The sequence below is a fragment of the Miniopterus natalensis genome, chromosome 4 (genome assembly GCF_054644295.1).
Source record: "Miniopterus natalensis isolate mMinNat1 chromosome 4, mMinNat1.hap1, whole genome shotgun sequence".
NCBI lineage: Eukaryota > Metazoa > Chordata > Mammalia > Chiroptera > Miniopteridae > Miniopterus > Miniopterus natalensis.
The window spans coordinates 43,631,985-43,657,567 of NC_142084.1; the positions used below are offsets into that span (position 1 = coordinate 43,631,985).

At 43.8% G+C, this 25,583-nt stretch overlaps 1 protein-coding gene across 1 annotated transcript in view; it reads right to left on the reverse strand.

The window, feature by feature from the left end:
* GATB (glutamyl-tRNA amidotransferase subunit B) overlaps positions 1-25,583 on the reverse strand; it is a 70,605-nt gene that overhangs the window by 4,131 nt on the left and 40,891 nt on the right. The window contains exons 9-11 of the mRNA XM_016211209.2: positions 24,639-24,828; positions 13,410-13,543; positions 5,530-5,608 (exon numbers count right to left, since the gene is read on the reverse strand). Of these exons, the coding sequence (XP_016066695.2) occupies positions 5,530-5,608; positions 13,410-13,543; positions 24,639-24,828 (403 nt within the window). The remainder of the gene's footprint in view (positions 1-5,529; positions 5,609-13,409; positions 13,544-24,638; positions 24,829-25,583) is intronic.

The following is a 25,583-nucleotide window of genomic DNA, read 5'->3' on the forward strand; positions in this document are numbered from 1 at the left end:
ACAGATCACTTTGTAGCCCCAAGCCCAGAAGAAGCAGTGACTGCTCTTGTCCTGCACCACAGCCCCTCCCAAGAGGCTCCAGAACCAACAAGCCCAGTGGTCGACTTCAGACCACACCAGAGCACCACCCAACCGGCTCCACAAATGACAAACCTGAAGGGCAGACTTGGCTGGTACAGAACCCTGCTAAAGGAGTCGCTCCATTGGGTCAATCCCCAAACAACAGCCCCCAAGTAGCCAAAGTGATTTTGAGAAAAAAAGTTGGAGACATCATGCTACTGGACTGTGGGCTGTACTACAGGGTTATGGTGGTGAAGGCAGTGTGGTGCTGGTAGGGGATGGATGTGTGGACCGATGGGGCAGAGTGGACAGCTCAGAGGTAAGCCCACATCTGTATGGTCAACTGACCTTTGACAGGGGAGGCAGAGGTATACAGTGGGGTGAAGACAGTCTCTTAGGTGGGTGGTGCTGAGAAAGCTGGACAGATACATGCGGTGAGTGAGGCTGGACCACTTTCTTATTCTATATACAAGAATGAACTCAAAATGGACTGGGGACTTGGTGTAGGACTTAAGACCATGGAGCTCCTAGAACATAGGCAGTCAATTCTTTGACATCACTCTCAGCAGTATTTTCTTAGGTATGTCTCCTCAGGCAAGGGAAACAAAAGAAAAGAAAAACAAATGGGACTACATCAAATTAAAAAGTTTTTGCACAGCCCGGCTGGGAGTGGCTCAGCGGTTGAGCATCAACCTAGGATCCAGGTGATTGGGGTTCGATTCCCGGTCAGGGCACATGCCCGGTTGCGGGCTTGATCAATGACTCTCTCATCATTGATGTTTCTATCTCTCTCTCTCCCTCTCCTTTCCTCTCTCTGAAATCAATAAAGATATATTAAAAAAAAAAAGTTTTTGCACAGAAGGAAACCATCAACAGAATGAGGGGACAACGTACTGAATGAAAAAAGACATTCACCAACTCTTAGAGACACCACCATGGTGATTACCAGAGGGAAGCAGGGAGGTAGGACAGGGTAAAGGGGGATAAATGGTGATAGAAAGAAACTGGACTTGGGGTGGTGAACACACAATACAATATACAGATGATGTATTACAGAACTGTACACCTGAAACTTACATAATTTTATTAACCAATGTGACCCCAATAAATTCAATAGAAAACATTGTTTCTAATTATAAAAGTTAATACACAATCACTGTAGAAAATAGGGGAAAATAGAAAAGATAAAAAGCAATCACCTGTATTTCCACCCTCGGGATAACCACTTAGTATTTTGGAGTTTCCCTTCTCACCTTTCTGTTTTGTAACATAGTTGTGATCATAACATATATAAAATTTGTGACCTGCTTTTGTTTCCCTTATTACAGGAGAGCTTTCTTATATTAATAAAAAGCTAATATCCATCAAACATATTCATCATAATTAAATTATCCCCTACTGGTAGGTATTTAGACTTTGACTAGTGTTTATTTTGTTCATTGCTATAGTCTCCTAAAAATGTTCCCAGTTGAGAATGTCCAACAATCAGGAAGAAAAAATGGAGATCTCAAGAGACTCCAGATATCTGGCTCAAAGCAAAAAACACCTGCAAGGACTCATGTATAAAGAATCTATGCAGCAACCCTTTATAGGAAAAGGAGACAGGAAGCTCAGCAGGCGTGGCCGTGCAGCAGGCACATCTGCCAGTCCTGGCTTGTGTCATTCCTGCCTACCTGCCACAGCAACTGTAGCTGAAAGCACAGAGCAGATCTGAGCAGGCTGACCAGGGAATCAGCCTAGGCCTGGCACCTAACATGACTGGGACCCAACAGGCTTAAACACTGGTGGGAATTGCCTGAGCCAAAATAACCAGAATAGAGGCAATGTGAGGCAGCTCGGGGATCACTGCCAAACCATACCATTCATAGGAAAAGCAGGACAATGCTAGAATGGATGCTTTTACATGCAGAGAGACTGGCTGTTCCCTGACAAAGATGGGTGGGTTGGGGTAGGGTACAAAGGAGGGACACTAGAGAAACACATTTCATTGGCCTCCGGGAGCAAAGGGGTGGCAAGTGTTCTCTACTCTTGGAGTTAAAACACATCAGCTTATTAACTTCATGAGTTAGTCAAGTGGCCATTGCAGCCCAGCTCCAGCTCCAGCTCCAGCTCCAGCTCCAGCCCCAGCCCCAGCCCCAGCCCCAGCCCCAGCCCCCTGGGTTGACACAGTTGACTCAATTGGTCCAATCCTCTGCTCACTACTTAAGACAGACTGCACTCTTGGCTGGACCCCCGCAGGGCGGGAGCCACTGAAGGGGGCCGTGGGCCTCCAGGCCAGACTCCACAGGGCTTACCTCCCCTGGCACTCTTGTAGCAAAAATAATGACCTCTGTGGTTGCCAGCCTCATGGTGCAGCATAACTCCTCAGTTTTTTTCTGTGTTTAATCACCACCCTGGGAAGTGCTATCAAAGTACAATTGTTTCTGCCCAGGCATGCAGCTCTGGGCCCTGCTGCTGCCCACCCAAAACACACAACCAGGAATTCGCAGGGCAGGGCTGGTCCTCTGTGTTAATAAATGCCCACCGAAGTATGGGTTAATACAAACTGGGAACCCAACCGCACCCTGACCACTGAGTCAGCTCTGAAACGGGACAGAAACTCAGCCTTCAGATCCCTGGGGACTGAATTCATACATCTTCTTACCTACTACCCAAGTGTTTCTCTAGCTAAAGCTAATTTTAAGGTATCTGGAAGGAAGGATGGAAGGGAAGCAGGCAGGCCCCTCACCTATCCTGGTGGCTTCCAGGGTGAGAGTGTGGAGGAAAGACCTGTTCAGGGAGATGGCAGGGAGGGGCATCCCCTCCGGCCAAAGGCAAGTATAGTGAAAGGTCATTGTTCTAAAAGGAACAAACATCAGCCCAAGCCCTTACCAGAAGCAGGCAAAGGAAAATGTGTGAACAACTGAAGCACTAAAAGGGAGTAACAGACATGAAACCATTTGTATGCATGATATATTAGTGTCTACAAAGGTTTTTGTTTAAAGCAGGCCTTTTGTTTAAAGTAGACATGAGGAAATGACAGAATGAAGGAGAAAAATCTTGATAACCTCAAAAGATACATTAAAAGCACTTGATAAGATACAACATCCATTTATGACAAAACTCTCAAAATGGGTTTGGAATGAAAGTACCGCAACACAATAAAGGCCACATGACAAACCGACAGCTAACATCATACTCAAAGGTGAAAACAAAGCTTTTCCTCTCAGATCAGGAATGAGATGAGGAAGCCCACTCTGCCACTTCTATTCACACAGTACTGACGTCCTCGCCAGAGCAATCGGGCAAGAAAAAACAAACGAAAGGCATCCGAATTGGGAAGGAAGTAAAACTATCACTGTTTGTGGATGACACGATTTTATACACGGATAACCCTAAAGACTCCATCAAAAAACTATTAGAAATAATAAACACAGTGAAGTTATAGGATATAAAATCAATGTGCAAAAATCTTGCATTTTTATATATTAACAATGAACTATCAGAATGAGAAATGAGGAAAACGATCTCACAATCACCACAATGAGAATAAAATACCTAGGAATAAACCTAACCAAGGCAGTGAAGGACCTATACTGAAAACTGCAAGACAATGTTGAAAGAAACTGAAGAAGACACAAAGAAATGGAAAGATATTCTGTGTTCATGGATTAGAAGAATTAACATTGTAGAAATGTCCATGTTACCTAAAGGAATCTACACAGTCAATGCAATCCCTATCAAAATCCCAATGGCACTTATAATAGAAACAGAACAAAAAATCCTGAAATTTGTATAGTACCACAAAACTCTTAATAGCCAAAGCAGTCCTAAGAAAAAAGAACAAAGCCAGAGGCTTCACATTTTCTAATTTCAAATTACTATAAAGTATAGTAATCAAAAAAAGTTTAATACAGAAAAATATAAAGATTTTCAAATTCTACCACCTTGAAATAACTACCATCAATACTGGATGAATTCCATTCCTGGAATCTTTCCTTGCAGATATACCAGGAGGATGGATTCTTTATAAAAACAAATACCTTTTTTTTCTCTTCTCACCAGAAATTCAGAAAACAGAAGAAAAATAAAAAAGCAAAACCACCAAGGCAACGGTAAATAAGGGAGATTTCCTGACACAGCACACTATTCACACCTTTCTAATCAGACTTTTGTTTTATTTGATGGCTTCCCATAAGTCAGGGTTCACCCCACCACCTTTAAACATGCCAAAGTTTATTTAGAATCCAAAAGTGTCTCTATCAAACCCAGCTATCAGCACCTTCCAGCATTTTCCATGTGTTCCTACTGAACCTATCGTATTCACTACACTGAGTTTGTTGTATTTTTCTGTGTTGTTTTTTTTTTGTGGGGCAAGATGAGTGGAAAGGGGAAGATTCCCCCCCCCATTTCAAATGCTACAATTCATCTACTGTTTAATACACATACATATATTCTCTGCCCTCAGGCCATCCAATCTTTCTGCTACTGCTGAACACTGTCATAAACATTTGTATTCCTCTGACATCCAGGCAGCCACAATACTTTCCTGAAGGTGGCGAGGGCCCTGCAGCTGACAGCCTCACTTGGTGGGTAAACAGTCTTTCATCAGTTCCCGTCTCCAGGTTCACAGCAAATGGGCAGGTGTATGCGCCATGGTGCCTCTTAATTAGCCAAAAGCAGCCACTTTCCAAAGCCTCACTCTGTAATCTGCCACCACTGTTGATGTGTGTAACTATTAAATGAAAAAGGCACCATTAAAATAACATTAAGTTTTTGGCTGCCTCATTGAAAGCTACAGATATCTGAAGTGGAGATCAGGTGGCCACCTTGGTGTTCTTTATCTTTCTGGGTACTTATTTGTCTGAGTTTTCAGAATTCCAGGAATCCTTCATCCACCTAAGACTGGTAGGTAGAGGTGGAGATGAGGCAAAGGCCACCTTTGATGATGATGCTATTTTTCTGAGTTTTCACACACGCTGGGCACGTGTAAAATTTTCTTTAAGCAGCCTGTCTGACCTCACCCTCCTTGCTGAAAGACTTTCAGGGGCAGCCACACGACAAAGAAAAATGAGCCCCTGGTACTGAGCTGGGAGGCTGCAGAGGATGCGAGAGGGAGCACCAGAGGCTGGGAGCAGTGAGGTTGCCTGGGCCTCCCACAGCACAGGGCAAGTTCCACAGTCAGAAGCCCCCAGGAACTTCAGGGCCCCAGCCTGTTACATAAACAAATGTTTGGGAAACATGCCAGGCAAAGCAATAAGTATTCCCCCTGGCTGGCAAAGATGAGAAGCAAATCACCTGCCTAGCTCAGACTGGCTTTATTTTATTTGCTAAATAAAATATCTCTACCTTTCAGTATACATACAGATAGCACTTATAAGCACTTACTACTTCACCTATGAAATTCACTTAGTGGAGGCATTTGAGTTTCACAGAGAACTTTTGCTGGGACAGCAGAGCGGCAGGGAGCTTTAGGAAGTGTGGACATACCTGTTTAGCTGCTGCTGAAGAAATGGTTTTCCGGTCTAGGAGGTTGAGAAGCTCGGCCAGTGCAGAAGGTGTGACAGGACTAGCAGCCCCCAAAAGAAAAGAGATTTACATTTCACGTCAGCGTATCCATTTACAGTTATTCAGAATTGCAACACTTGATTTTACAGGTTTAAATAATTAAACCCCCACCTGGGAATGAAAACAACAGGCTAGTTGGACTTTTATTTATTTATTTATTTATTTATTTATTTATTTATTTATTTAGTATTTTAGGATATAACACATTTTTGTGACTAGTTTTGTTTTTCTTTGTTTTACCACCCAATAATAACAGCTGTTTGGCAGAAGTTGTAGCAACAGACAACTGCTCAGTTTAATTAGTCAAAGAAAGGAGGTGGTTGCAAAATTCATGAACCATGACGAGGAAAGGAAAAAAAACCCCGGTAATTAAGTATTTTCAACGGAAAGATCAGCCTAAAAATTACTTCAAACAAAACAGCTAACAAAGCCACTTTTTGATTGTTTCTGTGCAAATATAAATTCTTTTGAATTGTGAGAGCTTTTCGTTATGGGTACACAATGACCACCCACCACGCCCTTCGCTGTCTTCATGGGCATCTCCATAGACTGCTCTCTCCTGCAGGCCCACAACAGCTTTCTGGACACAGAAGGGCCCAGAATTCATTATACTTTTAGGACGTGACTTATTTACCAAGATTCTGTGATATAAAAGTCCAAGGAGCGAGCAAACACATGAAGTGTCATTAATTTACATTTAGGGGTAGGAGTTAGTGGGGTGGGGGTGAGTGAAAAGATGAGATTGAATTACAGATTATTATTTTTTAAATATAAGGTTTTGCTACTTCCAAACATGCACAGCAACTAGGCCACTGAAATGCTATCTGTCTGAGGTCATTAGGGTCTAGTTTTAAATAGACAGGAACAACTTATAAATAGCACATTAGCGTGTCTGTGTAAATGAAAGCTTCTGAAATGCTTAACACCACTTGAAAACACCTTCTGTTTGAGTCTCGGTTGCCATCATTCACTATTAATTTCTTTGTAAGCTTTTAGATAATAAAAAGGAAGCTACCATTTAGCCTCTGCCAGTTTCCATGAATTTCAGACCAATCGAGTGCAAGTTAACCAGGTATGCCTTACTGTACAGTCTGATGCAAGTACAATGAACCTTCATGAGGGTGGTTCATGAAAACAGCTAACACACTGAGGCAGGCATCATCCTTAAAGTGTTTGTTTATCCCGAAGTATGTATGGGTAAAGGTGACTCCAAGTGGAAATTAGGTTTGGAGAGTGTCTGATGTGATTAAGTTAGTATCCTGAACATCTGTGAAGCCCCCCTGATTAAATCTCAACAAGAAGAGGGGCAGAGGGCTGGGAAATAAGCTTTTCCCAACCTCCCAACCTCCCACCCTTACAAGTAATACAGAATCAGGTTTCTGGGATGTTCTGCAATCCTGGAAAATACAATGGCCAATTAGAGTGTAGATTGTGTAGAACCACAATCAGCAGTGAGGTAGTACTGGATTTCTAGAGCATGCAAAAAAAGGGTCCCTACTCCCTATGAGTCCATATATAAGGGATGCTGGGACAGAAATAGAACATAACTAAAAATGCTTTGCCTTTCACCTAATGACCTCAATTCATTAGTTAGGTGATAAATTTGCACTATAAAACACCTCCACTGACCTAACAGCCCCTGAGATTTTTCAATCACCTTTTTATACCCACAATGCTTGACACATAGTAAGTCAATAAAATTTGTGTCATGGACTTCTTCCCCCCAACAGGGATATCTGCTATACTGCATATACCAATTCCAGATATACTAGGGCTAATCTCAAGTAAGATGATGACAAAGATCAGTTCTTGTCTCACTGACCCTGACGGACCCCCCTCATTAGATAAATAAATAAATAAACCATTAGCTATGGAACATAACAGCAGCAGAAGCGCAAGCTACTAATTTGTTGCTGTCAGATAATACCAGTTTCTGGACAGTGAACACGTCTCCAGGAAAGAATGATCTGACATTGAAGGTTAAGCTTTGTGTGCTTGCCTCCAATCCCGAGGCCAACATATCTACAGAGCCCAGGAGATGGGGTATTTCACTTTTCCTGACTTCATCCAGTCCTTTAGAGCTCTCTTAGGATCACAACTCCATCTCCAGCTTGGATTGTGGCAACAGATACCCTTACACCTTTCAACCATGACCTGGCCAAGCTGTACCTGAGAACTGTGCTGCCCATCTCAATCCTGAAGCTCGTTTTAGGTCCAAAGTCCAACAAGAGCTTTTCTGGTTGGCCCCTTTAAGCACCAGTCTTCTGAAAGGTTTTTAAAGATGGATGCTGATTTGCAAAATCAGTTCCTGTCAACTTATCTCCAGAGTGTTCCTTGCAGGTGTAATCATGAGACTATTGCTAGCTTTGCAGTACTGCTATTCTAAGCGTTGGGAACATTCGCCCTAGTGGCTGAGGTTGTTCACTCATGTTTGTTCCGAGGGGAGACTGGCAAACAGTCCAGCTAGCAGGTCTCTGAAGGGTACAGGAAGAGAGCTGCTCCAGCTAGGTCTGGGCTCCTCAGTGCTTGTTTTACAGAAGTTGTAAAAGGCAACTGTTGTTTAGCTTCCTCTCTATCTGATTTTGGAACAACCAAGAACATTCGACCCTTGAACAATGCTGGTGTTTAGGTCACCAACTGCAGGTGCAGTCTAAAATCCACTTAACTAATAGCCTAACTTCTCCAAAACTTAACTAATAGTCTACTGTTGAGTGGAAGCCTTACCAACAACATAAACAGTTGGTTACACATTATTTTGTAAGTTATATGCATTATTATGATAAAGTAAGCTAAAGAAAAATGTTATTAAGAAAATCATAAGGAAGAGAAAATTCACTTATACTATTTATTGAAAAAAATCTCTGTATAACTGGACCAGCACAGTTCAAACCTGTGTTGTTCAAGGGTCAATTGTACCCTCTAGGTTCTTCAAATTCTAGTGCTTATAAACTGTTTGAGTAAATACCAGGAGCTCCAAGTTCACGCAACAGGCTCATTTATCAACCTCCAGTTCCTATAGAAGCTACCAACACATTAAGCAAGCCCCTAATTTCACAGACCAACATATAAGGAAACGGACCTGGAAGTCAGGGGACTTGGCTTCCAGTCTTAGCAGGGTATAATGTCACCTTACAGATGAGGGCCTCAATTTCCCCATGTGCTAAATGAAGGGGCTGGACCAGAGGATATCTAAGGTCTCTGCAAGAACTAAAATTCAGGAGGCATAGCCAACAATATAGAAACCATAAATTCAAAGCTAACATTTGTATTTTCTCCAAAAGCTCACACTACATCTTCTTGTAGTCTTCCTGGCATCTCCTGGCTGACATCCTCTCCCCTCTGCTCCCACTGCACCATGGAGAGTTCTACAACAGGAAGCACCCCATTCTGCTTTGAACTAAAATACTGGTGCACAAGTCTAGGCCTCCCCAGGAGACAGAGCTTCCTGAGGGCCCGGAAGGGGGTCCTGTTTCTCTCTCCAGAGTGGTGCTCTACCCTTACTCACTGGCTATGGCTGGATTTTCCTGTGACTTTCCACACCCTCCATATTCTGATTCTGTTCCAATGATACAGTCAACTGTGCTTTTCTGCCATTTTCCACCCTCTGGCCTACCAGCTATACTCCTTCCTGGTCCAAAAACATGCCGGTTCCGTTCCATTTCCACACCTTGGCTCACCACTGGTGTCGCCTAGCCCCTCTCCCTCACCAAATCCTGTTCATCCTTTAAGGCCTCACTAAATGGCCACACACACTGCTTTCAGTGCAGAGACTGGACTTTCTGAAGAGTCAAATCTGGGAGAACAGGAATGAAAGACAAAAGGCAACAGACAGATAGTTGAGGAGACTGAGGGTAGCCATTGCTTTTACACTTAATACACCAAGATGGCAAAGAGGAGGGAACTAACGCTGAAGGCCCACTATGTGCCAGGCACTGGGCACTTTTCTCTCAAAACCCTTGGAGGTAGGTACTGTCATTTTCTTCTACAGTGAGGAAACTGAGGGTCAGAGAGGGGAGTTCATTCAAGTTCACTGCTGACAAGTAGCTAAGTAAGGAAGTGCACTGACCCCACATGGCTACATTAACACATGCATCTATATACTGGGAGCAAGAGGCTGAATATCAAGTTGGCATTGTACAGAGGTACAGAGTCAACTCCTTTGAGCAAACAACTTTTGGAATCATATATCAATATCTGTTCATTTTTTCCACTCCACTTCTCCACGGCCATGGATGCTACTGAGACAGTAACACCCACCTACCAAGACCGGGCTCCACCGAGACTGGGACCTTGCCAGGGTCCTGCCATCTGCCTATGTGTCCCTAATGAACTCTCTCTCTCCCCCACTCCCCAAATTTAAACCTGCTGCTCATTCTTTCCTCCTTGAAACTTTCCTTTTCTTTGGCATCTGTGACACCAGCTCTCTCCTGGCTTTTCTCCTTCTTCTCTGCCCACGCTTCTCAGTTCAAGCCAAGTGTCTCAGGCTCCTCCTCAGCTACCTTATCATACTGGATCCTCCCTGACAGTTCTCATCTGCTCCCATGACTTCACATGCCATCTCTATGCTGCTAAGTCTATGCTCTACTTATATCTATGTATTTGCATTCCCAGAAGTGCCATACTCAGACTTACTCAAGATTTTTTCACATGCTGCTCCCTATGTCTGGAACACTTTTACCCCTGGACTTCACCTGACTAACCCTACTCATCCTTCGCTCAAGTCTTGGCTTAGTTGTTACCTTCCCTTCTCAATGCACCTGACTCATTGTTTTTTAATCACCAGCCTCTGGCCTGTCAGCTCTGAAAGCAGAGACTGTGTCTGTCGTGTCGACTGGTCTTCCCAGGCTTAACACGGAGCAGAATCTGAGTTAACATGTGCTGAATAATGAACACATGAGAACTCAGATTTATACCTCCCATATATCTGTCAGCGGCAGGTCCACTTGTCTGCCTGCCTGTTGGATATCCCCGTGAGGCAGATGTCTGTCCTTCACCAGGTTAGGGAAGTTTTCAGTCATTATTTCTTCAAATAGATTCTTGATCCCTTGCTCTCTCTCCTCTCCCTCTGGTGTCGCTATAATGTAGATGTAGTCATGCTCCATGTTGTCCCAAAGGTCCCTTAAACTCATTTTAAAAATTGTTTTTTTCCTTTTGCTGCTCTGATTGGATGTTTTCTTCTACCCTGTCTTCCAAATCGCTGATTCGATCCTCTGCTTCCTCCAATCTACTGTTTATTCCTTCTAGTGTATTTTTCATTTCAGATATTCTATTCTTCACTTGACTGGTTCTTTTTCACGGTTTCTATGTCTTTTTTCATGCTGTTGTAGTTCTAAGTTTCTTGAGCATCCTTCTTTTTTGAACTCTATATCTGAAAAATTGCCTCCATTCCATTTAACTCTTTTTTCTTCTGGAGATTTATTCTGTTCTTTCATTTGGGGCATGTTTCTTTGTCTCCTCATTTTAGCTGCCTCTTTGTGTTTGTTTCTATGTGTTAGGTAGGTCTGATATGACTCCCACTCTTGGTAGGATGGACTTATGTAGCAGGCGTCCTTGGGGACCCAGTGGCACAATTTCTTTGATCACCTGAGCTGGGTGCTCCAGGAATGTTCCCTGCGTGGACAACAGGCCCACCTGTTGTAATTGAGTCTTGATTGTTACTGACCTGTTCGTGCATGGGGTCAGCCCTAAGACTGGCTATGAGGATTGACATGTACTGCAGTGTATGTGCTGCTGTGCAGGTGCTGCCCATAGGAAGTAGAATTCACCTCAGTAGTGTCTGGTGCCTGCTGAGATCTCCTTTTGGATATGTCACCTATGAAGCTTACTGGATCCTGCTCTGATGTTGTCTGAAGCTGGCCACTGGGTGTGTTGGATCAGGGGCCTCTTGGGAGGGACTCTGGTATAGGCCAATGTCAGATGCTGCCTGTGATTGGCCCTAGGTAACCAGTGCGGAGCTACAAAGTGACCCAAAATTTGTGGCTGCCTCTGCTGGGCTTGGGGGTGTGTGGGAAGGATCAAGCTGTGCACCAAGGTCGGTTGGTTTTTACCAGCACCGGGCCTGAGGGTAGGTTAGCAAAAGTTCCAACGTATCCCAAGATCCACCTCCACCTGCTGGCTGCCTGTTAGGGTCAGTTACTGAAAGGGCCTTTGGCAGTACTCAAGCTGCATGAGGTAGGTTCTCAGCGCGTCAAGTTGGGGTGAGTGGTGTTTACCAGATTGAGGTTCAAACTCGGTGCCAGTGCTGGGTGTGAGGCCACTCAGGAAATGTCCCAGAGTATACCAAGTCTAGTATGCCACCTGCTGGGTGCTTGCATACCTTTGTAGTGGGCTGGGGTCTCAGGGTAAGGCCAGCAGAGTTTATCAGGCCCAAACAGACCATGACTCGGCCAGGTGAAGGGAGGGCTCTCCATTGGTGGGGTATGCGAAGGAAAAGTGTCCCTTGTCCTAGAGCCACACAACTCAGTCTGTCCCAGATTCTGCCAGGAGCCGGATATCAGCAGAGTGGGGCCACTGGGAGTTGGAAGGATGGGGCTAGTGTATCTCCCATAAGGGGGAGGTGCTGGTCAGGTTTAGGGGAAGGTAAGGGAGTGGCCCCTACCCCAGAGCAACACAACTCAGTCTGTCCAGGATTCTGCCCATATCTCAGCAAGGTGGAGCCACCAGGAGTCAGGCAGGTGGGGCTGCTGGGAGTCTGGAGAGTGGGGCTAGGGGATCTCCCGTGAGGTAGAGGAGCCAGTCAAGTTCATGAAAAGACAGAGGAACGGCTCCCACCCCAAAACCACACCACTCAGTTACTGAAACCCCTCAAGTCTGTCCAGACTGCTATACCCAGGCCCAGGTAGTTGACTCCTCAGCAAGGTGAAAGAGCCACAGCGTGGGGCTATTGCATTCTGAACCCAGGCTCATGCTGTAAGGAGGGGAGTGATCCACACAAGAAAGATGGTGTCTGTGGTATGGGAGAACTCAGCACAGGGATCCTAGTGGCTGTCCCTTCAGCTCTCTCCCCAGAGCCACAAATACCCAGTCTCTCCTCATGCAACTCTCGTCCACACCGCTCTCCCTCTGCTGGAGCCCAGGGTGAGTGGCAGCAAATGAGCTTTTGTGGGTTGGCCCCTTAAGAGGCTGCCTGTGTCTCCAGCAGACTCTAGTGTCTCCCCAGTGGACAGAATCCCTGCTGATTTTCACAGCCAGATGTTATGTGGTGACCTCTTCTTGGCTCTGTTGAGACCCCACACTCCTCAGGAGGAACCTTTGCAGATGAGATATCCCTCCGGAATCTCAGCCACCACCTGTGGGAGAGGGGCCAGCTCTTTTTACATCTCCATCCTTCCTACTAATCTCAATGTGGCTTCTTCTGTAAATCCTTGGTTACAAGACTTCTCTTCAGCTAGTCTTCAGTTGGTTATTCAGGTTAATTGCTCTGTATTTTAGTTGTAATTCCAGTTTGGTTCTGGGAGGAGATGAGCGTAGCATCCACCTGCTCTGCCTCCATCATGGATGTCCCACAGTCTGTTTTCTTATAAGTCTGTAGCTCCTCAAACTTGTAAACTCCTTGTGTTTTTCATTCACAGGCCTCAGCACAGTACAAAGGACATTGTGGACAGTCAGAGATTTGAACAAATAAATGGATTTCAGATGTGATAAAGGACAGCTTTAGAATCTGGAATTCACAGGGGATGTTGGTGTCTTGTCAGGAGATACTGAAGGGAACAGGCACTAAAACACTGGCCCTGCCCTATTTCAACTGCTTCTGGACAGAGAGTTCATCTCAAAGCAAGAAGAAATCCCCAGACCCTACTCACCTCTCACTGACAGCAAGGTTCTGTTGCTTTAAATAGCCTAGAAAAGTGTTGAGGACCCAACTCGTCACTTTTTTGGGCTCTGCCCTAGTTTCTTTTATCACATTCTGGAAGAACTCCAGTAGGCCAACTTCATTCTGTAAAGAAAAAAAATTGTATAAAACCTCCAAAAAAGTGAAAGATCAGCATTCTGAAGGCAAATCAAACTGCCACCCTCTGCCTCCTCTGAGACACGGATTTGTTCTTTCCTAAACACAGAGATGTCACCAAAAAATTCTGATCACTTTCAGTAAATAGCAAGTATTCTTCTACCATCACCATGCATTTATACAGCATTTTCTCAAAGGAACGGACATATTTCAGAGTCCTCACTTTATGGAACAGAGGACTGTGAAGTCTACCATCCCCCAAACTTGCTTGCCCTCTCAATGTCAGCCGTGTGTACTCTGTGTCTTTCATCCTTGGGCCCACAATGTTCTGCCTGAGATTACTGTCCTGTCTCTTTCCAGTCCTATCATCTGCTGGAAGTCCTAATGATTGCTAGAATAACAAGGTAAGAAAAGCAAATCAAGAAGGAACATTCCACCTCTGAAAAACCAAAAGTGGATTGTAACTGTATTAATCTTTACATCATCCCAAGAGGTAAGAGAAATGGTTTTCAAAATGAGGAAGAACACAGATAGACATGACTCACTTAGCCCACATAACTGGTGAAGGGAGCAGCAGCTTCTAGGCTTTCTGAACCAAGCTAGGCCCAGCTGACCTGGCCTGTCATCTTGCTCCATGAAAGAAATCAGCTGGCTTGACTCATCAAGGAGTCTTGTTTGAAAAAGTCTCTACCATTTCTCCCTCTCTGGATAGTCAGCTCCACAAGTCAGGGGTCACGCTGTCCTGTTCACTCTGTAACTAGAGCTAATTGAGTGCTGGGCCATGGCAGCTGCTTGGTAAGTATCGGTGGATGGAATCAATGTCTCCCATCACTGTGTGTTTTTCAAAATCACATGTGAACATTCCTTCTTTAGCATACCATGTTTACCTTTAAATATTATAACTGCCACCAATATGCAAAGAATAACCCCAAGACACTCATCAAGTTATACACTATGGATAACTGCCAGCTCAGATCGATTTGGCAGAACGAACCAAGAGACCTAACTCCGCCCTTTGTTTCTCAGTAAGAAAAATAAAAACATGTCCTACTCACATGGGGAGGCTAAGTTTCCAAATGCAGAGGGTACACATTTTAAGTAGTAGATTACCCCAACCTGCTGAAATTCAAATCAAACCACTCTTTCCTTGAAATATACCTTTTAAATTTTATACTACATGTGAGGTTCTCACCCTTGCCCCTTTCAGAAAACCTTCATTAAACAAAAGAATTTTCTTGAAAAAATAAGATACTAGGAAGAAGCAAGAAATAGTAACAAAAGTGCTCTTAAAATTTAGCTATTGTAGATGCTGTAATATATACACAGGCACATAGTTGCTAAGGTAGAAATTCCAGAATTAAAAAAATCGACATGACCTTTGTAATAGATAAATTCTCTGGTGACAAGCCAACTGAATAATCCCATAATCACCTCTTGAATCTCTTTTCAAGCCAATGCTATTATTCTGCTCATGCTAAACCAGGGCAGAGGCCACCTCAGCAGCCAACACTTGATTATAGATAAAGGCAAAGGCAGGCAGCATGAAGAGGAAGTTCTGCTTAACTTATGAAAAAGTATTCAAACCTCCACAATGTTGCACAGAACCACAGGGGAAGTAGAAACCGCTATCTAGCCCAAATCAGATGGGTAGAACTCCTTTTGTTCTATCCCAGACAGGCTGGCTGCTGGGGAAAAGAGCTGTCAGGAGAACTCTCTGCTTTGCCAAGGAAAGGTTTCCTAAATTCACCTAGAAATATTGCACTTGAACTTGCAGGCTTGGCTGAGTTGCTGGGATGTGATGAATATCTATTCCTCTCCCCTTGGGTGGTTTTTTTATTGGATGGATAACATGGCAAGTCAGATTTCTGTTTGTCTTTTTGTGTCAGTGCTGTGATGAAGCCTCTCCGAGCTGGAACTGTACTATACTGGGGGAATCTATGGCTTCCACACAATCTGAGGCGGACACGAAAACCTGCAATCATAACTGGGTGAACTACAGATGGGGCTGAAGGAGGCCAAGCTGCTACCGCCCAGGGCAACAGCTCTGCATACTTCAGCCCAAAGGATGATGAACCAATAAAAAGTCATATACGGGTGCCTGCTCTGGTCCTTTAGATCAGAAGCCTGCTTTTCAGGAAAAAACACACAAAACATTCTAAGTAATGTCTTCTTAGTATTTCTGTGAGACAGGCAAATGCTAATAAGCTTGGCAAAAATCTCAGAAGTCCCTGGTGAACGTGGCAGTGCAGCCATCTGGTTTTCTCAGAAAAACAGTAGAACAATAATTCCCTTACATAAAAACCGTATAAAGAGCAAGGCATAAAGGCCACTGCATTAGGGGACTCTTAAGGTCCTCTCAAAGGCAACAAGCAAGCCTTCGACTCAGCAATAATCTCTCCTACATTAGGCAGAGCTAAAACTTCAGCAATACAGTGTGTCAAGTCTCCTGGCCAACTGCCCCTTCAGGGATAGCTAAAGCAGCAGGAACAACTGGTCCTGTCTTTTGGATAATACCAGTCTTTACAGCTTTATACCTAGAGGCATCTTTTTCACATTTTAATCAAATTTCCTAAAGCATTCAATTACACCTGGAGCCAATGCCAGGTCAGCTCTTAGATGCTAACAGGAACCCTCTACTGCTAATGGATCTGTCAGCTGGTCAGTGCTGGTGTGAGTAAAGGCAGAGGGATCAATACCTCACCCTCATTGTCTGCTCTGGGGAGGAACCCTGATTTACCCTTGCACTGGGTCCTGGAAGCAATGTGCCCCAAAGCTGTCTTTTGTATTCTCCCTTCAGAGATGATAAAATATTGGAAGACTATCCAGTTGGAATAGGATGAAGGCTGACTCCTCAACTGCCACACCCAGTGAACCTGATGACAAGACTATATTTAGGAGTTGAATGAAACCAGATAGAGACAGCTGCCTTGTGGTGGGTTCAGAGAAGGAAGCTCACAGAATACAAGTTGAAGAACAGCTGGTTATGTGGCAGGGTGACCTGGCAGCCCAGCAACCCTAGATTAGCAATCCGGGCTAGTTAAAAGGCTCTCAGGAATATTTCTAGAATACATGAGAGGCACGGAGATCAGCAGTCAGCCCTGTGGGGAGATGCACAGAGTTGCTGCTGCTAATGATATATATATATATATATATATATATATATATATATATATATATTTTTTTTTTTTTTTTTTAAATATATCTTTATTAATTTCAGAGAGAGGAAAGGAGAGGGAGAGAGAGAGAGAAACATCAATGATGAGAGAGTCATTGATCGGCTGCAGCCCGCAACCCGGGCATGTGCCCTGACTGGGAATTGAACCCCGATTGCCTGGATCCCAGGTCGACGTTCAACCACTGAGCCATGCCTGGTCGGGCGATATTAATAATAATAATAATAATAATAATAATAATAAAAACAAATTTTAACAGCAATAAGAGGTGTTGGGGCACCGTTCTAAGCGCTTTCCCTACATTAATTCATTTAACTCCAACAACTACCCTAGGAAGCAGGTAGCAGAACTCTCTTTTACAAATGGGGACACTAAGACACTAACTTGCAAGAGGCCACACAGCATGAAAGCTGGGATTTCAACCTCTGTGGTCTACACTCTTAACCTCCATGTTCTGCTGCCTCTGATGAAGGGAATGGCACGTCCCTACCTTCCTGGGACTGAGACCGAGCACCACGGCCAGGCACGATGTGAAGCAACTTATTCATCAAAAGAATCAACTTTCCCACCACTTCCATCATTTTAAAAATGTTGCAAAGACCCGTGGCAGTTAGCTTAGAAATTAGGAGAAAATGGGAAGTTCACTTTCTGCCTTTGCCAATGTACCCCAGACCACGTGGCATTCTCTGCTGTAACATGACACACACCTGTTCTCAGATCACAAAGGAAGACAGTGGCACCCCCCCGCCCCCCGGTGGCCAGAGCTCCCCCAGCTCTCTTCTGCATCCCCTCCACACCTTCTCCTGAGAGAAGTTACAGTGAGTATGTCCAGCCAAAACAATGCCCAATTCTGAAATACCTTCCGACATTACAAAATAAATTCCATTATTGCCCATATAGTTTTGATATTATGTGGACTGTATTTTTTGCATTCTAACTCCTCTAATGTGTATGGACTTATACCTAACTGGGCAGGTCATGCCTGTGGTGGGAGAGGCTGACTGTATGAAGACTCTGCATCTGCGGACTGAGCAACAGTGGCTTCAACTGGGCAAGGCTCTCACATGTCAGGATGTGTCATTTTGTAGAGGTATAAACATGAACTGCATCCATCTGCGGTGTGTAAGGGTGTTGGGGTGAGCAGCCACTGAGCATTTCTGAAGACACTGTTAGAACACCCAGCATATGCATATCCATGGGGCTCTGTGGCTCCCCCATTTTGCTGTGAATTTGGCCATTCTTGCAACATGAGAAAAACAGAACGCAGACCAACCAACTCTGTGAAAAATGGCCCTGGAAATAATACCACACATTAGTGTTGGGATGGAAATGGAAATTAGGTAAGGGGTCTAAGAGAGTGGTGGTTCCAGGGCGAAAGCAGAAGTCACGGCTAGATAACGACTGTTACGTACAGTGGGCTGGTGACTTGGATGTACGCTGTGAATGAATCCACCCTTTGCTTTTTATGGAAACAAGAACCACCTGTGGATACCTTTCAGTAAGTGAACAGAAAAAAAAAACAGACTCATCCAGGAGTCTTCAGTGGGGAAAAACAAATGGTAGTCAATCGGTGGTATGAGCCCGGCTTACGAAATGCCTCTCTCTGCACTTGTGTATATCAGCAGGGAGCCAGAATCCTGAACTGTCATTGCCAATTTCAAGAATACAGGGCTCTGCAGAAGTTCTGAAATTCACCCAGAAACACCCAGGGTATGTATGCCCTCTAGTCTGTCTCGAGGAATACACAACTAGGGAGTTCTACAGTCCTATTTTGGTCTCAACAATTTCCACCCCTGGGTCATGTTCCCAGCAGGGCTTGGGAGCCCCTAAAATCTGAGCAAAACTCTGATCCCAACAATTTCACTTGTGCTCTGTTCCCAGCAAAGCTGGGAAGTATACACATCTGAGTTCAACTCAGAGTCCTGGTTCCATTCAGAGAGTGTTCTCACCTATAGCTGGGTTACCCAATGTGAAAATGAGTTTACATTCTCTGAAATGCATTAATTCTAAGAGAGATGTTGAAGGAAGCCAACTTGGAAATAAGACTTGCCCTTGGATAATCAAAATCTATGTAATTCAGGAAATAAAAATTGACAGCAGACAGGCGTAGTTAGATGACTATATCTGCAAGAATGAGACACAAAAAGCATGTGGTCAAGAAATCAATTCTGATTGTAATCACAATTCAATGTCCTTAAAGTCACTGTTGCCCACCTGGCCCAACAATGGAAGGAGCCTGAGTTACTTAACAGCAGCTTTCTGTTAACTGCCCCCAAAGGAAATCATTCCACAAACAGGAAATCAGACTTCAGGATGGATTAGGGAGAGAGCACCGGGGTGCCCAAGGTGGGGCACTTGGGACCTTCACTCCTCCCTGCACTTTGCCCCAATGGGCAGGTCCCTGAGGGGTCAAATGGCTCTGAGCTGGAGGATCCTTGTCTTTGAAAGCCCTACCTGAAATGAACTGTTGGTTTTGCTGGAGTAAAGTTAGAAGATGCATCTTTTTATTTGCCTTTACCAGAACGAAATATTGGTTATTTTTCCAGCACGTAGACTAACTGTGAAAGCATCCAAAGCTGGCGAGCAATGGATGCAATGTTATAAAATGAAGAATAAAATCAATTTCGAAAATTGCATGGAGCTGAAATATGGTGGGTGACAATGTTGAGCAAATGGATTTTCCTTCATCAGTATTTAGAGAGTGAGTACTTTGCTCCTCAGTAAGCTTGGGCAGTCTAAAACGGTTGCAGATGCTTTTTTTCAAACTATTAGCTTTACAGTAGTACTGCCTATGGGATATATAGATATTTACCAAGGGAAATTATTTCACAGGTAATCTATCCAGAATGAAAACCAGGCCATTTCAAGCTTACTAGAGACTCAAAGTAAAACTCTTGGAAAACAATCCATTTAACAACCAACCATAGTCATGATATCTTTTCTACTTCTTTGTCCCTTGGAGACATTTTAACCTTTTCTATGATGCCAGAAACAAAGGATTATGACTTTAAACGGGGAATAACCAGCTGGGGAAAATGAAGTTGTTCAACGACTACTGCACATCTGGAGGCCGCATATGAAGACAGGCAGACACCGTGGCAGAACAGGCCACCGATCTGGATGGGCCCTGTCACATTTCCCTACAGCCCCACTGGGGCCATGCTGGGTTTGTCTTAGCATTCTGCCCTGCCTGGCTCTCAATGTGTTAGCAGTGCTCTTGGCTCTGACAGCATTTTCTTGGGAGTCTGCTTGGCTGTATTGACTTTTTTAAAGATGTGTAAGGATTCTGCTGTGCTTATCACCTTTGGGGTAAGCAAATCATTCCCTTCTTCCTGGGTACAGTTACCTCTGCAGAGCCCTTCCAGCTCCTAAGTGTGAGACCTAGAATCAAGAGTGTCTGTCTCTTAGCCCGTGTTTTAACTCACTGTCCTGTAGGGCTACCTGAGAGTTAAAAGCAACATGGAAAAGATAAAAGCTCTAACATGTGACAATAGCAAGGGCATGTGGAGAGTACAGCAGGCTCTCAGAAACACTAAGCTGGAGGATGCTATACCATTCTTCCCCTGAGCACTCCCATACAGAGGAGACTGAAATCTTTGTCTATTAACTTCACACACAGCCAGTCACTCTGTGAGCACATATCAGTTCCTTAATGTGCTGAGCTGCATGACACAAGGCTCCAGGCAAAACCATCCCACAAGATCCACAAGCCCCACGCACTTGGCCCTATGTGGACCCTTCTCAATGATTTAGTCAGGAGCCAAGTATCTAAGGCAAAAGGTTTAAGAAACGAATAAAGCTGCAGAGGAGAGCTTGCGTTTCTTTTATAACTGAGGTTTTTCTACTTGGAAAATGGATAACTTCTTTTGGCCATTTTCTTTCCTTTGGAGTTGACTGATTTTCACTAAGCTTGGTAGACAGCACTTTCTGTTTATTTATAAGCCAGTCAGGCATCTTGAAAACCAAAAGGAGTGGTCAAAGTTTTAAATGAACTGATACTCTATGACTGTGCTTCATGAATCATTAGTGGGACTGATACAGCATTAATGTTAACAAGAGTAAAAATTCTATTTTCTCTATTAAGAGATCCAAAACAGCAAACAACTTGAAACATTATCTCTATTTAGCCTGTGGCACATACATGCAGGCAGGTGGTAGAGCTCAGAGATCAACAGCCTGGGTCCAGAAGTCAGCTGGTCTCACCCCGGCTCCCCACAGGCATAGGAAAATTACTTAATGCCTTATACTCCACTACAGAGGTTGTTTCCTCACTTGTAAAATGGGTAGAACTCTACACACCTAAGAGGGTTGCAGGATAAATTAAAAAGTGAGCTGCTGAAACTGCAGAGTGGGCTCTAAGTGAACAGCCTTTTATATGTGCTGCTTAAGCAAATGACTACAATTTGTTTTCATTCGCTGGGTCAGGTAAGGTAGAATTTAGAAAGAGATGCTCCAAAGATATCACCCTGGGACTCTTTGCCAAGAAAAATGTACATGCATCTAATTTCAATCATTCTAATAATTACTGAGATAAACTCATTTAGAGAGGGCTTGCTGTGCTATTAGAATCCTCCCGTCTTCTAACACTTGAATCTCAGCTCCCACATTTCTGTTCCTTAGTCCTTACACACGAGGTCAGAAATCAAGGCAATTTGACATAAGATAGGGAAGTAAAGGTAGCTAACTAGGGTGAAGTTTCTGGTGGAGCAAGATACTCTTCTGGTGGCTGGAGGAAAAAAATAGTAAGACAGGTTTCTATTGGGAGGGGAATATTAGGAGGCTTTAAAAAGGAAAATCAGAATGTATATTTGACTTAATGTCCTAATAAAACCAGATCAGAAAACAAGTGAGAGACCAAGTGACTTGCACCTGGTCCCGGTAGGTGGCGTGGAAGTGGCAATCCAGGTCTGCTTACCAGAGTTCAGTGACACAGGTATCACACCACAATTTTCTGGTTGTCAAAAGGGTGGTTTATGTATCTGACCTTTGGACACTTTTATGAGGAACACTACTTCTCCTGGGGCTTTCACGAGTATTGTCCTGGTATCCCATGCATTTGCTCATCCGTCCTCCACTCACAGAGCAAATACTCACTGAGCGCCTACTGTGTGCTGGACTTTGGGTGGATGTGGAAATATAATATGAGAGTTCCACAAATATCAGTAAGTTAATAAATAATTCAGTGCTTATCACATAATAAAATGACAAGATAAATTAAAGACTAGAGTTAAATTTTGAAGTTATTATTTGTGGGTAAGGCATGTGTGTGGTGTAGGTATGTGCTTAATGCTTAATTTAATAAGCAATGCGAAGGCACGGAGCATGGAGCTGAGGCTCTGCAAAGTACACCTCCACCATCGCTATTTACTTAATGAACACTCCTGGGTACTCTTTACATTGAAAGATGGTTCATTAGATTTGTGCATCTGCCCTTCTTAGCAATCTGTTGTGTTCCTGATGATGGCAGGAAAAAACATGAACATACCATTTTCAGATATGTTATGAGTAACTCAGCTTCCAATGATTACAAAGTCATAAAGAGCTCAGGATGGCTAATTTCAGGAAAACAATCTGTCTGAATCATTCTCTTTCCATTCCTATTGGAACACTACTTCTCCAACTTGGAGATTTCAAGTACTAACCCTTAAAAAAACCATCTAACCACCTCATATATTATTTTCAAACTATGGAAATAAGTATATTTTTAAGATATGAAAAAATGAGTCCCTTCAAAAATGGCTCAAAAATCACCTCCTTCTCGAGGTTTCCCCCTTTCATCCTAATCAAGGCAACCACCACCTCCTCTGGGCTCCCCTCCCACATTCTAAGTTATATACTGCAATCTGCCCCAGGGGCTGGTCAGCTGTAGTGTGTGTACAAATAAGCTCTTGGAATGCAATAAAAAAGTCACTGTTTATTTTTTAAACTTTGTCCCTGTGTCAGTACTTGCTACATACAATAAAAATTTTGAACTGAGTAGACCGAAGGTTAAGTTTCCCTAAAAGGGGCCTTACATATGAAAACAAACTCACTCATTTGCCCCCCTTAGACAACATTTACTCAAGGCCTTCTGGGTTTTGGCACCATTAAGGGCACAAGGGGAGACTGGGACACAAACACAAGTGTGAAAATGTCCCTGCCCTCGGAGAATGTACAGCATGCTCCTCAGAGGCTGAGGGTGACAATCCTATAGAGATGCTCTGTGGAGGGAGCATATATTTCCAGACAGTGCCTCGGAGAAATAGCCATATTCTTGAGAAGAGATGCAGAAAGGTCCTTTCACTTCTCTCATGAAGAAAGCTAATACACAAAAACAATTTTCAACATTCTATTTAGTGGATTCTTCTGAAAAACCACAGTCTTGGGCAAAAAGACATGGCCAAGTAACCTGGGTTCATCATTCACTACCTCCAGTGGTGGCCTCTGTCCAGCTGGTAGACTGTCGAATGGAGAGAGGCCCCCGAAGCCTGCAGGCTGAGGAGCCTTGGTCCTTGCCCTCCAACCACCTACAGAATGCGGCATCGTGACAGAAAATGCAGCACCGGAAGGTAGCATTTAGTTATTATTCTGTAATTTATTTCGAGTGGGCTGAAAACTCAAGCGATTGAGATGGTGGGGAAGATGTGTAAGACTTAATCTGAGTTTTGTTAAATTGACCCAGGAAAAATGCAGGTTAAAGGTGTTCTGTGTGAGATGCTGACTAAAGATTCTTCATACAAAGATTTGGCTTTAAGCACTGCTGCTGTGCTCATCTGCCCTGAGGAAGAGAGTGAGGGGATGAAACCATCCCTGCCTTCAAGGTACTGAACAGCATACACCAATGAATAATTAAAATACAGTGATGTCAGTGCCACAGAGGTAGGAGTAAGATACACCAGCAGCCCATAGGGGACAGTGCTCAACTCTGCCTAAAGCAGGAAAAAAGACAGACCATGCCTAATCATTATTGGTAGTAAAAAAGGAGTTTTCACATGAGACTCTCTGGATACTTGTCAAATTAACTGATTTACAGATGATAAAGAGAAAAATCATTCATTCAACAAACATTTGATTGCATAGCTTGTACCAGAAATGGCTGGGTTGCTGTTATTGAATTGTATAAATTTACATAGAAATGAGTGTATCCTAACATCCCCAGATATTTATTATTGGTCAATTAAAATGCAAAAGCCAGAGTTTCCATGGATTCTGCTGCCTCAAAAGATAAGTGTGGCATATACCTGGTCCCTAAAAGATGCAGCAGCAAAATGTTCCACTTCCTCCCTAACAGACAAGTAGAAGACAACTGTGACAGACGCTATACTCACTGGTGCGAATCGCTTTCATGTTGCCATGACGAAGAAACCTGCAAAGCCCCAAGCAGCCCTGAAAAGGACGGGAAAATCCCTACGCAGATCTCAATGGTGTCAGATTCTATAATGCCTCCTTCAGAAGCATCCTCAAGCCTCAAAGGACCGCTACTGTCAGAGTTTTCAGCATTTTGTGCAGAATAAAAGTTTTCTTCTACAACTGGTAAAACAACTGGCTGGTTTTTGAGATCCTAACTTCCTGCCAGACCCTGTCATGGTTTAATACTGCTAGAAACCCTATACATGGATTTCCTTTTGTCCTGCAGACACAGGGGAAGAAAACAATCTTCCACAACAGTTGGATGCTCTTCAAGAAGCCGCCATGGCTGCTCTGAGTAGCTGCTCATTTCTGCACAGAAGAAATGAGACACGAGATTCTGCTTCCAGTTTTATGAGGAGCAGTTACCATTAAGGGCAGTGAGTGAAGGTTATCATACCCTGTTCTGCCCAGCAGCATCTATTGTACAACTGAGGCAACCTGCCTGCTCCACTCAGAGCCCACCATGCAGCGTTACCCCAACTGCTGAGCTGGGCTGATTTAAGCCTCGGGTCAATACCTACCAGTAAGGTGAGGCTGTGCTCCCGCAGCATCCCATACTGTTGGACAAGCTTCTCCCGGGTCACGCTGGGGAGCTCGGGGAGCTGCTCCCGGATCTGGTCAATGTTGACCACCTGCTGCGGGTCTGCGCCAGCAGGCAGAGACTCTGAGTCGTAGAGCAGCAGGGGAGGCAGGTTGGGCTCGGGAATAAACCTAGACAGAAAGGGGACAGGCCTGATGCTGAAGTATTTAGTTTAATAAGAAAAAACTCGACTATCAGTATGAAAGTTTCTGTGTAGGGAGACCATGTCACTTGCACATATTTTCTAATATCTTATAAAATCAATGTTGGCCCCTTGTTTCCTAGGAACTAGTCTTTGCACAAGTGTAAACTGCAGCTAGAAACACCAACCCTGCTGCTCTCCATGCTCATGAACTAGTGACGAGTGAGAGGCACAACACGGTTCATGCCACGTTGTGATGTGTACTTGGGGATGAAGTATATATTCGTGAAGACATATGACCTAATGAGAATGTACTCAGAGAAAGATGACTTCCCTTCATTTTTAAATTTCTACTATTTTTAACAGTATTTGTGTAATACATGAAAAGCCAAAGAATAAGAAAACATTTCTTGAGAAGCAGAAGCAATGAATGGATTTTGGCTAAATAAAATATAGAAGCTAGAGGGGAGGGAGGGGTGAATAAGTACAGACAGATTTTTTAGGGCAGTGAGACTATATGTATGACATGTCATCATACATTTCTCCAAACCCATAGAATGTCCAACATAAAGAGTAAACCCTATGAAAACTATGAATTTTAGTTAATAAGGTATCAATTTCAGTTCATCAATTGTAACAAATGTACCACATTATACACTAATGCAGGCTGTTATCAGGGCAATTGTGAGGGGAAGAGAAAGTATCTGGTATCTGGTGTATATCAAGGAACAAATAGGAACTCTG